The following is a 13513-nucleotide window of genomic DNA, read 5'->3' as shown; positions in this document are numbered from 1 at the left end:
ACTATGGAGCATGTCTCTCTGCATTGGAAACAGTAAATAAAATATAATGAAACTATGTAAACTGTCAAGAACAGCAATTATATTTCATGGGAACATAATCATTCATAAAAAAAACAACAACACTGGTCTCTAAGTGCACCTACAACAAACTCATCATTTTCTATCTTTTTGTGTGCGTGTATCCAGCTGCGTCTTGGCAACAGTCCGACTCACCTGATTGCTGCGTTCTGTCGCTGAGCGGGTGATGTTGTTAAGATTCTGTTCAATTGTTTCCACCGAATGTTGTCTTTTCCTCTTCCTACTGTCCGCTTCTTTGCCTCCATTTTCTGCAGAATCAACACATGATACATGAAAGCATTATACAATATTATCCAGAGCAAATACAATAGAGGAGAAACAGATGGACACAGAATATATATATATATATATATATATATATATATATATATATATATATATATATATATATTTTATCTTAAACTAATAATAGGATTTGCGTGTGAATCCCACCATTTTGTGTATTTATCGTCATCTCATCACCTTCAGGAAAGATGACTAACAACCATTTCTTGAAAGTCATTCTCTATGTAAACCATTCATTAGCAAGGGTGGTCTCCAGCCACCATTACATACCACCATCCTGGTTCTCTGCTTGCTCTGGTCCCTGTGATTCTTTGCCAAGTCCACCCAATACTTTGTACACGTCAGCATGTACCGCATCCACCCGCACTGCATAGATTTTGGCGCTAGCATCCAGTGTCCCAGCTGCAATCTACACAAAAGAGCATGAAGAATGAGATACCGATAAATGGAGAGGCTGGACGATGTGCCCGGATTCAGAGGTGCATGCAATATCGATGTCGGGCACAGTGGAACGATTATTTCTTGCTACTGCACATGCAGCTGAGATGCTCTACACACATGCTGTGATTAATTAGCGATGAGAGGGATTATTCACAAAATGAGCATGAAGTGGTCGCAGCCATTGCGAATTCGTACACAGCTGGCGAGACATCGCGTCTGATGTTCCCAAGGTAAGTGCGCGTGTATGTGAGTCAACTCCAAACAAAGTCACAGTTGCGCATGGACACTGTATGTACCTCTGAATCGGGCCCTATAGGAGCAGAGAAATAAGAAACGTATTCACCTTGAAGTTAGTGAGTTCACTGTCTTTCTCCTTGAGAATATCTCCCATGTAATCAATCAGGTGCAGCCCGAAAGCATTCTTTGTTGTTATTCTCTGCAAAAGATATTAATCATTGGAAAAGGGCACTACTCGAAAAAAGCATACCGTATATACTCGAGTATAAGTCGACCCAAATATAAGCCGAGCCACCTAATTTGACAACAAAAAAACTGGGAAAACTTATTGACTCAAGTGGGACCCTCACTCGAGTATAAGCCGAGGGGGGCTTTTTTTCAGCATAAAAAATGTTCTGAAAAAGTAGGCTTATACTCGAGTATATATGGTAAGCAATAGAAAATAATCGATGCCTTCATTCACTTCAATAGGATAGTGATGACATGTAACAGACTTCTGAGGTAAATGTGGGCAGCCCTTTCAAATCTGAGCATTTCCATAAATACGTAAAGTAGAATGTCATGTCAGCAAAGTACTTACGTTCTCCTGGGACAGCTTGATGCAGGTAGAGTAATGATCAGAGATCTGTGCGTTGCTGAGCTTGGGCAGCAGAAGTGATATTGCCTCAGACCTGTGACAAATAAGACTTGCAATCAGTTAAACATGATCATATAAAAGAAAACAATTGACAGAGACAGAAACATTGGGACAGGAGCTCAGAAAAGAAGAACTCAGGGCTTGATTCTGGTTCACTCGCAGAAGCAAATTTTCTCTAATGGACAAAACCACGTGCTACACCGAACCAGCATTACACCTTCCTAATAGTGGCCAGTCAGACAAATCAACTTAAATTAATAGTCAATGGGGTATATTCAATTGAAGTTGAAACTGCCGTCTTGTTGGAAACTTGTTCAAGTTTGGACTTGAATAGTTCAGTAGGGGTTCCGACCTATTCAATAAAGGGGATGCAGTTAAAATCCCGGCGGTCGGGATCCCGGCGTTCAGAATCCCGACCGCCGAAATCCCAACACTTTCTTCCTCCGTGGGTGTCCACGACACCCCTGGAGGGAGAATAAATTAGCGAGCCGAGCGCAGCGAGGCACCGGGCCCGCAAGGGTGGGCGATCCACGGGGCCCCCCTTGTCGGGATTCCGGCGTCAGGATTTTGAACGCCGGGATTCCGACCGCGGGGATTTCATACTGAATCCCAATAAAGTCTGTTTTTTTCTTGACAGGTCGGAAAGTTGCGACTTGTCGAAAACCACGTGCTTTTGTCAAAAACAAGGCCAAGCCCTGTTTCTCACAATCTCAATGCGACATTAAAGAAAGTCTGATCGAGGCAGGGAGCAGCAGCAGCTCACCCGCACCGTCCTTCCATCCGCCTTCCACAGCCTCCTCCCGACGCTCACCTGGTCCCCCCGCCGGGCAGGCAGCAGTTCACCCTGGTGAAGGGGGCGCAGTCCCGGCACCAGCCGGGTGAGTGGCAGCCAAATCCGAAAGTCGGATTTGGCTGCTGATTGAATAGGGCATGTTGGATCCATTCTGACAAATGAATGTCGGAATGAATCCGACTGTAACTGAATATACCGAACTAGGTGATTCATCGCGCCCTACGGGCGCTCTTCACACCGTCGTAAGGGGCTGCGCCCCCTTAATTTGTGAACGTTTGTATATGAGAAATATGGTTAGAATTGTATGAAAGATGCCCTGTATTGCAACTTAGGTGTCCGCGAATCGCGGGAGGGGGGGTCGCGGAGGGTGCCACGAATTGCAGGAGGGGGGGTCGCGGGGGGTGCCGCGAATTGCAGGAGGGGGGGTTGTGGGGGGGTGGATGCTGCGAATCGCGGGAGGGGGGGTCGCGGGGTGGGTTGCCGCAAATCGCGGGAGGGGGGTTACGGGGGAGGGGGTTGCGGCGAATCATGGTAGAGGGGGTCGCGGGGGGTGTGCCGTGAATCACGGGAGGGGGGGGGTCACGGGGTGGGGTGCCGAGAATCGCGGGGGGTGTGTGTGTGTGCCGTGAATCGCGGGAGTGGGGGTTGCGGGGGGGGTGGGGGGGGGGGTGTAACGCGAATCGCCGCAAGAAAAAATCAGAAAGGTCAACACATGTAAATGTTGACATAAGTGTGGCACTTCATTGGTGTCCATGTCGACACATGAGAATGAATATGAAAACATTCAAAAAATGAAAAAAAAAACCTTCAAAAACTCATGTCAACCTTTTTCATTGTCGACCATAGCCATGTCAGTGTTTTCCATGTGCAATTTAATTCTGGAGCTGCCGCGAATCACGGGGGGGTGCCGCGAATCGCGGGAGGGGGGTCGCAGGGGGGGTGCCGCCAATCGTGCAAGGGGGGGTCGCGGGGGGGTTCTTTTTGCCGCGAATCGCGGGAGGGAGGTCGCGGGGGTGGTGTCACGGGGAAGGGTTTGCCGCGATTCGCGGGAGGGGGGGGGTCGCGGGGTGGTGGTTATGCCGCGAATTGCGGGAGGGGTCGTGGGGGGGTTCTTTTTGCAGCGAATCGCGGGAGGGGGGGTCGCGGGGGTGTTTTTGCTGCGAATCGCGGTAGGGGGGTCGCGGGGGAGCGGGTGTTTTTGCTGCGAATCGCGGGAGGGGGGGGGGCGCGCGGGGGGGGGGAGGTTTTGCCGCAAATCGCGGGAGGGGGGCGCTCACCTGGTGGCTGTGGAGTAGCAGTGCTGGGCAACATGGGAAGGCAGTGGGTGTCTGGCACTGTCTGTGGGCTCACTGGGCTGGTTCTCTGTCACATACCTCCCAACATGACCCTCTCCAGGAGGGAAACAATGCTCTGTTTCTAGACTTCCCCTTAATGTATGATTGCCATCACCTGTTTTAAACAGGTTAATTTCTCAGAAAGGTGTTCAGCACAGATGAAGGCAATCACACATTAAGAGGAAAGTCCAGGAACAGAGCGTTATAGACACAGACACCCACTTTGAGTGACAGATGTAGCCAAATATATAGGAGATAATATGCAAACATACAGAAAATCTGTCTGCCAAGACTTCTTTAGACCATCATGGCCCTTGATTGGGGGACAGTAGTAGTAGTAGTAGAAGTGGTAAGGACATGTATGTACATACCTCTGGGAAGGGGAGATTGTGGATGCCGGAGAATCTGCGTTACTGAGTTGCAAGTCAATCACCCTGGAGCGTCGACGCTGTTTCCTTTCCCACTCATCATCGTTACTGGTGAAGTTCTGCAGAGTTGGGGTCCCTGCAGCACTGACGGGTTGTGATCTAGTGGCTGGAGACAGATATACTCCAACTGGGGATAATGGCTTCTGGCGTCCCCCGGACTGAGGAGTAGAAGTGTGCATGTTGCCTGGTAATCAAAAATTAGAGTTAAAAGTTAAACAGAGCACTGTGTGGACCATGCATAATAATTACATTCTTGACTTTTTACAAAGCTTTATCTGTGGAACCATTACCCTTCACCTCAATTTGCAATGTTTTGGAACAATTCAGGACTCTACTTGACTCTCATTATTTTTAATCATCCCAGAGGACATAAATATTTAACATCTGTTTTGTAACAGATGTTAACATTAGTTTCCAAATAATTTAAGATTTTGTTCACATTCAGATGCACACCTACAGTATATTGCAAAATCTAGCCAATGCTAGAGGGCTGAACTTAATGCAACAACAGCTACTCTCTAGCAGGGGATACAGACCATTGGTTGACTCTGTCTAGTTGACCGCCACCATATTGTCAACATGGTAATGGGCGATACATGAAAAGGCAGACTTTGTTTTACTTTTTCATACTGATACACAGGCCGATCACTGTGTTGTTAAGGGAAAAATAAATATTTACATGCACCCAGGAACAGGTGACGGTAGCTGGTTATCTGATCACTATGCTCCTGCTGTGATGCTGCTACGGTGGCATCTCACTTTGCACATCGGGGGGGGGGGGGGGGGGGGGGGGGGGGGGGGAATCGATCACCAACTGGTCCTGCCTGCAGTTATAGTCATGGGGGTAGAATTGCGGTAAAAGGATTTGCAGGATTCACATGCGAAAATTGATACATCCTTGCAATGTATTATTAAATTGTGTGATTGCAAATTTATTAAAACCTACCTGTATCTGGGATGCAGATTATAATATTTATGCCACATTGTACAGTATGTTAGTCAGTATGCTTCACATTGTAATTAATGAAATATTGATATTTTATGTTTAAGGGTGCTAACTACCTTTGGTTTTTTTATATATTATATTGCAACTTTTTGCAAAACTGCTTATGTTGTATTTTTTAAGCAAAAGGATAAAACCATGCTACACTGCAGGTGGGGCAGATGTAACATGTACAGAGTGTTATGGGGCCTACACATGGAGTGATGTGCACCAGCGATCTGAGCGATGCTAGATCGCTCAGCACACAGATTTCAGTTTCAACTCAGCCTAACCAAATCTAGTGGGGCATACACACACAGGGAGATTGGAGCTTGATTTCTATGCAATCTGGCTAGATCACTTAGAAATTAAGCACAAATCACTCAGTGTGTATGTCCCATAGCGATGGCGATACCCGGCCCCGCATGTCACCATAGAAGTCCAGAAGAAAGGCTATATAGTACATATGTGCCTCAGAGGCTTATGCGTGTGGAACTGAAATATGATGGGTTTGCCTGAAGAGGCGAGTTTTCATTCAAGTCTGCAGTATATATCTAGTCATCACCAGTGTTCTCTCACCAGAGAATGCTGGCTGTGACTGATCACTCAGCACACATCGCTGTGTGATCTGTGCTTAACTAGATCGCTCAGCGCATAACTCCCTCTGCACATTGCATCTGACCCACCTGCATTGCAGCATGGTTTTGTCAATCGGCAAAAATTGCAGCCTTACTGACAGATCTGAATTAGGCCCATGGTTTGTATAGTACATTCAAACGCTACATGGAGCATTTACTTATATTGTTACTGAATGCAACAAAGTATCATCTGCTTATTATTTGTAGGAGCAAAGAAAGCTGTGCCCTTATTACACACCAACCTTATTGATGTATAAAGTTACTTATTGAGCACCAACATACTCTGTAGCGCTTTACAAATGGAAACAGACACCGTAATAAAAAACATGATTGTGTAATAACAGAAAAAAAGTGGTAGCCCCTCACTCAACAAGAAAATGGGCGCCCCAGTAATCATAGGGCGCAGCTGCACTCTTCTGCTTCTCAGACTGTAATACAGAGGGATATATATGATTCATTTAAAGATTTCTGTGCAAATAACATAGTAGCAAATATGTTACTGTGTAGGTGACCTTATACTGTTTACCAGTAACAGGGTGCCATCACATATGTAATGGGAGAGGTACATGGCCGGCCCACACTGGTATATAAGAGACAACAGATAGATGCGACCGGTCTCTGCGTCTACACATCAGAAGGCGGTGAAACTACAAGTCCAAGCCTGCTATGTGAGAAATATACACCAGGAGCCAGCACGCCGGGCCCTATGTCCCCCTGCAATGCCGCACAGTACAGTACAGTACAGTACATACCTACCTCTCCGCCGCTTTATTTCCGGCTGCTACGCTTTCAAAAATTCCGCGCGGTCGACTATAGCGCGGTGACGTCAAAGGGTAACGGCCGCCGCTAGCAGACGTCGCTATGGAGAAGCCGATGGGCGGGGCACTTCGACAGCGTTCGTAATGCTGGGAGACGGAGAATCCTCAGTCGCCATCTATGTTGTGGGTTTATGCCCACATAGTGATGTTGATGATGAGGATAATAATATTTATTGATCCTGTGAAAATTTATTTTTCCATTATTATGTTTTAACCATTCGTGGGCAACAAATTAATATACAATACAGGAGAATTAAATATATCAGTATAGTGAGCTTGTGAGTATTTTCTCCATTGGTTATTATTATCAGAATCAGAATCAGAATCAACTTTATTGGCCATGTGTGCTTGCGCACACTAGGAATTTTTTGTGGATTACAGTGCAGTATCAAGCAGGGATGAAATGAGGGGGGGGGGGGACAACACATTACATGCATTCCATTGAGACATTTTACACATTCCATTGAGACATTAAACGCATTACATTGAGAGCATTAAGACATCACTTGCGGGGATCACATGCCCGCCAAGCTGCACAGCGCCTAGGCAGCCATCAGCGGCGCCACTGGTCGTTGCAGCAGCCAGGTAGGTAGCAATATAAGCAGGACAGTACATTTATCACATAAGGGACATGAACCCGCCGAGCTGTACAGCGCCTAGGCAGCCATCGGCGGCGCCACTGGTCGCTGCAGCAGCCAGGTAGGTAGCAATATAAGCAGGGACAGTACATTTATCACACAGGGAACGCATACCCGCCAAGCTGCACAGCGCCTAGGCAGCCATCAGCGGCGACACTGGTCGTTGCGGCAGCCAGGTAGGTAACAATATAAGCAGGGACAGTACATTTATTACACAGGGAATGCATACCTGCCAAGCTGCACAGCGCCTAGGCAGCCATCAGCAGCGCCACTGGTCGTTGCAGCAGCCAGGTAGGTAGCAATATAAGCAGGGACAGTACAGTTATCACACAGGGAACACATACCTGCCGAGCTGCGCAGCCCCTAGGCAGCCATCAGCGGCGCCACTGGTCGCTGCAGCAGCCAGGTAGGTAGCAATATAAGCAGGGACAGTACAGTTAAGCAGGGACAGTACAGTTAACACATGATACATTTGCACAGTTCCTAGGCAGCCATTTGCGGCGCCATCTTGAATCTTCCTGTGGGAGAGTCGTGGGTGGTGGTGGTGGTGGGGGGAGGGGGCAAAGTCAGTGAGGCCGGGGGAGAGTCAGTGGAAGTGGAGGTGGGGAGGGTGCGGAGCTGCCACAGAGTTCACCCGGGGCTGGTGCGGCCTGTTGGGGGGGGGGGATCCCACCGGCCACTGGGTGAATGGGGGCCCCCCTGGCTGATCTGCCTCCTGTCCTAGCTGGCGGGGGGGGGGATGGGTCCCTTCTCACCGGGTCTGCTGGTCCTCCCTTGCCCGGCACTGCGTCCACAGGGCAGTGGAGGTGGTCCAAGGGTGGTCAGTGGGCTGGGGGAGAGTCAAAGGGGCCAGGGGGGTGCCGATGCGTCTACCCGGAGCTGGTGCAGCCCGCAGGCCGGAAACACAATGCACGGCCGGGGTGGGGGGGTGATCCCACCAGCCTCTGTGTCATGCCGGGGAGCCCATGGCCAGTGTGCCTCCTGTTCTGGCCGGGGGCAGGGGGTCGCGACCTGACCTAACCTGTGCCAGGCCCTCCACTGGAGGCGATCAATGGTGCTGCCGGGGGTTGCTGGATGGTGCTGCCGGGGGTGCTGAGCTGATCTACTCCTGGGGAATGCAGCGCTGCCCGGGGGTGCTGGATGGTGCTCAGTTGATCCACCGCCGGGGGCTGCAGCGCTGCCCACCTCCGGCCGGGCGATGCTGCGTCCCGCGCTCGGCACTCCTCTCAGCCTCCTCCTGCCGATCGACGCCTCGGAGCTCATCCCGCCTTGCCTCCTTCCTGTCCACTCTCTCCGCCAGCCTCCTCTGTCTTCTTCCTCCCTCTCTGTCGAGCCGCCACGATGCTCCGGAGGCCGGGGTGGTGGAGCTCCGTGGATGGGAGCACGGAGCTCCACGTGCATGCGACCACCCCGGCCTCCACCGGAAATATATTGTGTATTATGATTATTATTAAAACATTTTATTTATTAATACATTTTATTTATAAAAAGCCACATGCGGTTTTTCATCGCTGTACATATGGCACACATAAGAACAATAGAGGGTGCACAGAACTTAACCCCCCATCCACTGGCGTAACTATAGCACTGCCATACCTCCCAACATGACCCTCTCCAGGAGGGACACAATGCTCTGTTCCTGGACTTCCTCCTGAATATATGATTGCCATCACCTGTGCTGCACCTGGTAATTGATAAGAAAGGCGTTTCATCACAGGTGATGGCAATCATACTTTCAAGGGAAGTCCAGAAACAGAGCATTCTGTCCCTCCTGGAGAGGGTAATGTTGGGAGGTATGGCACTGCAGCCCCCGCCACCGCAGGGGGCGCTGTGCATATGGGGGCGCCGGGGGCTGCGGTGCTATAGTTACACCTCCCTCCAATCCCCCGCAGGCTTACCTATTTTGCTGGTCCCGGCGGCTCCGTTCTTCTGGTGAGGACCACCACAAAATGGCCGCCCCCATATAGCACACAGTTCTCTGAAACTGTCTGCTGTATGGGGGCGGCCATTTTGTGGTGGTCCTCAGCAGAAGAACGGAGCCGCCGGGACCAGTGCGAAAGGTAAGGCTGCTGGGGATTGGGGGGGTTTGAATGGGCGGCGGGGGGGGGCGCCCAAAACGTAGCTACGCCGCTGCCCCCATCCACTAGCGCAAGGCATACTTGCCTACCTGACCCTCTTCATGCAGGAGAAAATGCTCTGCTTCTGGACTTCCCTAGTAATTAGGGATGGCCATCGACCATCGATGATTCAAAATCATCGATGGTTCATGGCCGATGTCGAATACTTTTGCCATCGATGGGGGAGTACCAGATGGTTTCCCCCCATCGATGGAATAGCAAAACAATGTTTTGGTTTTTGTTTTTTTTTCGAAGTGCTGGGACACGGAGCATAGCTCCGCCCCCGACACCCGCGAAGCCCCGCCCCTGTGTTTTGATTGGCCCACAGGCCAATCAATCAAACACAATGGATGACCATCGATATGTAAAAATATCGATGGTCATCCATTGCATAGTTAAGCACTATCGATGGCCAGTTGCCGAATTGCCATCGATGGCAACGATCAATGGCAATGATAACGATGGCCATCCCTACTAGTAATGTATGATTGCCATCACCTGTGGGGAGCTAGGTAATTGATAAGAAAGGTGTTTCATCACAGGTGATGGTAATCATACATTACCTAGAATAGAGTTACCACCTTTGTGTTGAGCGATTCCCGGACAGTGACCCGCCCCTTGACACACCCACAGCCCACCCATTGACCCACCCCCAGCTCCGCCCCTTGACCCGCCTTTTTTTTACATTTGCTTCAAATCTATTCTTGATTTTGCACACAATAATACCAAATACACGTTATGTCACACACTGTAATGCCCATTACACGTTATGCCACACACTGATGCCCATTATATATTATGGCACACACCGTGATGGCCATTACATGTTATGCCATGAGTGGAAATTTTTTTTTTTTTTAAATAGAGAGAAAATGGACACCAAAAATGTACCCCATAATGCCTATTACACATCACACATCCATATTATACCACATGCCATAGTGATTATTATTGGCAGAGTGTCTATAAATACGTGCAGTGTGGTTGTCAGACGACACACTTAGAAGATATAACCAATTGAAGGGTTTATTCAAGTGGCAGGCTTGTAGATTACAACAGTACTTTTGTGGTTAACTTCAAACAGTAATACAACTGGTACATTGGGTATGACAGTCTCTGATGTTACTTAGCTGTGGCGTTTGACTCGTGCAGGGTTAATGACAGTTAACTGGTTTACGCTGCGGTATCTCTCCCAGTCTCGCTGCTGCCAATGATGATGATGGTGGATCTCCCTGTGCAAAAGGTCACGCTTGTAACGGGATTACAGCGGGGCTTGCTCCTACGCGCTCCGGTGCACGTGGAGCTACAAACAGCATGGATGGAGTCACACACACTCTCTCTGAGGCACACTCGCTCTATATCACGCGGGGACTTCCTAACAGGAAAGGGAACGCTGCCAGCAGGGTCAGGGGTCTCTGCCCTGCTATACGCTTAAGCGAGCTGTCACTCAGGGTGACGCCTAGCTACGTTGGCTGCAAGGGGACAAGGCAGACTGTGAGCCTTACACTAGACAGTGTATGGAGACAGGCGCTGAGCGCTGCAATCTAACACTCCCCCTCGCTCAAGGCTGTCTTCGGCTACATAAAAGAACTTAATACAATACTTTGTCCTTTTGTGATACCTGTAACCGAAAATATGGTTAGAGAGAAAAGACATTCAGAACATCAAAAAACTTCAAATCAACATTTTTTTGAACTTAGACAAGTCCACAGTCCTTCACGAACTTAATAAGCAAGTTTCTCGACAGTCCTTTAGTAAGCATGTCAGCGACATTCTGTTCACTTGCAATGTATTCAACATCGATGGACTTGTTCTCCACTAGTTCTCTGATGAAGTGGTGTCTTATTGCGATGTGCTTCGACCTTCCATGGTGCTTGGTAGTACAGGAAAGATCTATTGCTCCTCTGTTATCACATGCGATACTGATAGTCTCTTCTTCATAAAGTAGACCTAACTCACACAAAGTCTCTTTGATCCAGAGTGCTTCTTTCGATGTCTCTGTAAGAGCCATGTATTCGGCCTCAGTTGTTGAGAGGGCAACGGTTGGTTGTTTCCTACTCGCCCAACTAACTGCTGCTCCGGCCAGTGTGAACAGGTAACCGGTGTGGGAACGACGATCATCTTCATCTGCTCCCCAGTCGGCATCGCAGAAGACTTTCAAATTTGAATTGCTTGTCTTGGCGAATTTTAGCTTCAAGGAACTTGTACCTTTTAGGTATCTCAGAATCCTCTTCACTGCGATCCAGTGTTGCCTTCCAGGATTTATTGCAAATTGGCTCACCCGACTGACTGCATGAGTGATGTCTGGACGGGTTCCAATACTTGCATACATAAGACTTCCAACCACGTTCTTGTAAGGAACATCTTGCATTTCCTCTGCTTCTTCTGGTGTGGTTGGTGACATACCTTTTGTAATCTTGATGCTTTTGTCAATTGGTGTATTTACTGACTTGGAGTCCGCCATCCCATACTTCAAGATGTACATTTGTTGGTCGACTGTGACTGTTCCCTTTTGCAAGTTTTGAACAATTCTCATGCCCAACAAATGATTGGCTGGACCTAAGTCTTTCAACTTGAATCTCTGTTTTAGTTGATCTCTCACACTTGTGATGTGATCTTCGTGACCTGCTATAAGTATATCATCCACATAGACTGCTATGATGAACAACTTTTCTCCTAGAGTTTTGTGATAAAGGCAGTGGTCAGTCTCTGATCTAATAAAATTCATTTCAAGTAGTACTGTGTCCAATTTTATGTACCAGCAACGACCACTCTGCTTTAGGCCATATATGGATTTCTTCAGAAGACACACCTTTTCTGTCTGAAGTTCATCCTCATTATAATGATCTGGCGATTCCATATAGATCTCTTCAAGTAGTTCTCCATTTAGGAACGCTGAGTCGAAGTCTAGTTGGTATAGCAGTAAGTCTTGTAAGGTGGCGACTGCAATTACTAACCTGAGAGTGTTATACCTCGCAACAGGTGAGTATATCTCCCCATAGTCAGTCCCGGATCTCTGTGTGTATCCCTTTGCAACAAGACGGGCTTTGTAACGGGCAACTTCTCCGTCTGAATTTAACTTCTTGCAGAAGACCCACTTGTTCTTGACTGTCTTGCGGTTGCTTGGCCTATCTACTATGGTCCAAGTATCGTTCTCTCTCAGTGCTGATAGCTCTGTGTCTATTGCAGATTTCCATTTCGTCCAATCACTGCACGCTTTCGCTTCTTGAATACTCTGAGGTTCACTGAAAACAATATTCGCATATTCTTCCTCATATCTTCTGGCTGGTATGCCCTTGTTTCTTCTTATAGAAGCTCTGTTTGTTGGTTCGCTTCCTTCTTCAGTATTTTCTGTTTCAGGTATGCTTTCTATTTCACACACCTCTACTAGTGCTTGCTTTTCTTGCTCTTTTACTTTTGTGGGTGATGCTGTTTCTTGAAATATCACATCTCTTGATTTCAGAAGACGTCTGTTCTCTGCATCCCAGAGCCTGTACCCTTTGCTCTCCTCACAATAGCCTAGCAATATGCACTGTCTTGATTTTGGGTCAAGTTTCTTCCTTTTCTCCTTTGGTATATGCGCATAAGCTCTGCTCCCAAAGACACGGAGATGGCTGATGTCTGGCTTCTTTCCAGACCAGGCCTCTAAGGGGGTTTTTCCCTTCACTGCCACTGTAGGTGTTCTGTTTTTCAGGTATACTGCAGTAGATACAGCTTCTGCCCAAAAACTCTTCTCCAGGCCAGCATCGTTCACCATCGCTCGTGCTCTTTCAACGATTGTTCGGTTCGCCCTTTCACTTACGCCATTCTGTTCAGGCGTGTAGGCCATCGTCAGCTGATGCTTTATGCCATGTTTTCTGAGAAAGTCGGTTAGTTCTTCATTTTCGTACTCTCCCCCATTGTCGGATCTCAGGACCTTTAGCTTTAGGCCCGTCTGAGTCTCCACTAGGTTCTTGTACTCCACAATTTTCTTGACCACCTCACTTTTCTTCCTTATGAAGTATACGTGTGTCATTCTTGTGGCGTCATCGATGAGAGTCATGAAGTACTTGTAACCACTGGTTGATTCCTCTTCCATTGGTCCGCA

General features: G+C 48.2%; 1 protein-coding gene across 4 annotated transcripts in view; it reads right to left on the bottom strand.

The window, feature by feature from the left end:
- The window catches only part of NCAPH (non-SMC condensin I complex subunit H), a 49187-nt gene that overhangs the window by 24177 nt on the left and 11497 nt on the right, over nucleotides 1-13513 (bottom strand). The window contains exons 1-6 of one of the 4 annotated variants that reach the window (XM_083184598.1): nucleotides 6610-6722; nucleotides 4177-4417; nucleotides 1622-1712; nucleotides 1148-1240; nucleotides 634-772; nucleotides 214-326 (exon numbers count right to left, since the gene is read on the bottom strand). In XM_083184598.1, the coding sequence (XP_083040724.1) occupies nucleotides 214-326; nucleotides 634-772; nucleotides 1148-1240; nucleotides 1622-1712; nucleotides 4177-4412 (672 nt within the window). In that variant the 5' untranslated portion in view covers nucleotides 4413-4417; nucleotides 6610-6722. Of the gene's footprint in view, nucleotides 1-213; nucleotides 327-633; nucleotides 773-1147; nucleotides 1241-1621; nucleotides 1713-4176; nucleotides 4418-6379; nucleotides 6526-6605; nucleotides 6723-13513 lie in introns of those variants that run through there. The other 3 variants (XM_083184597.1, XM_083184600.1, XM_083184601.1) reach the window with 3 other exon arrangements.

The sequence above is a fragment of the Crinia signifera genome, chromosome 4, assembly GCF_055691185.1.
Source record: "Crinia signifera chromosome 4, ASM5569118v1, whole genome shotgun sequence".
Classification (NCBI taxonomy): domain Eukaryota; kingdom Metazoa; phylum Chordata; class Amphibia; order Anura; family Myobatrachidae; genus Crinia; species Crinia signifera.
This window is presented reverse-complemented; position numbering and strand designations above follow the sequence as displayed.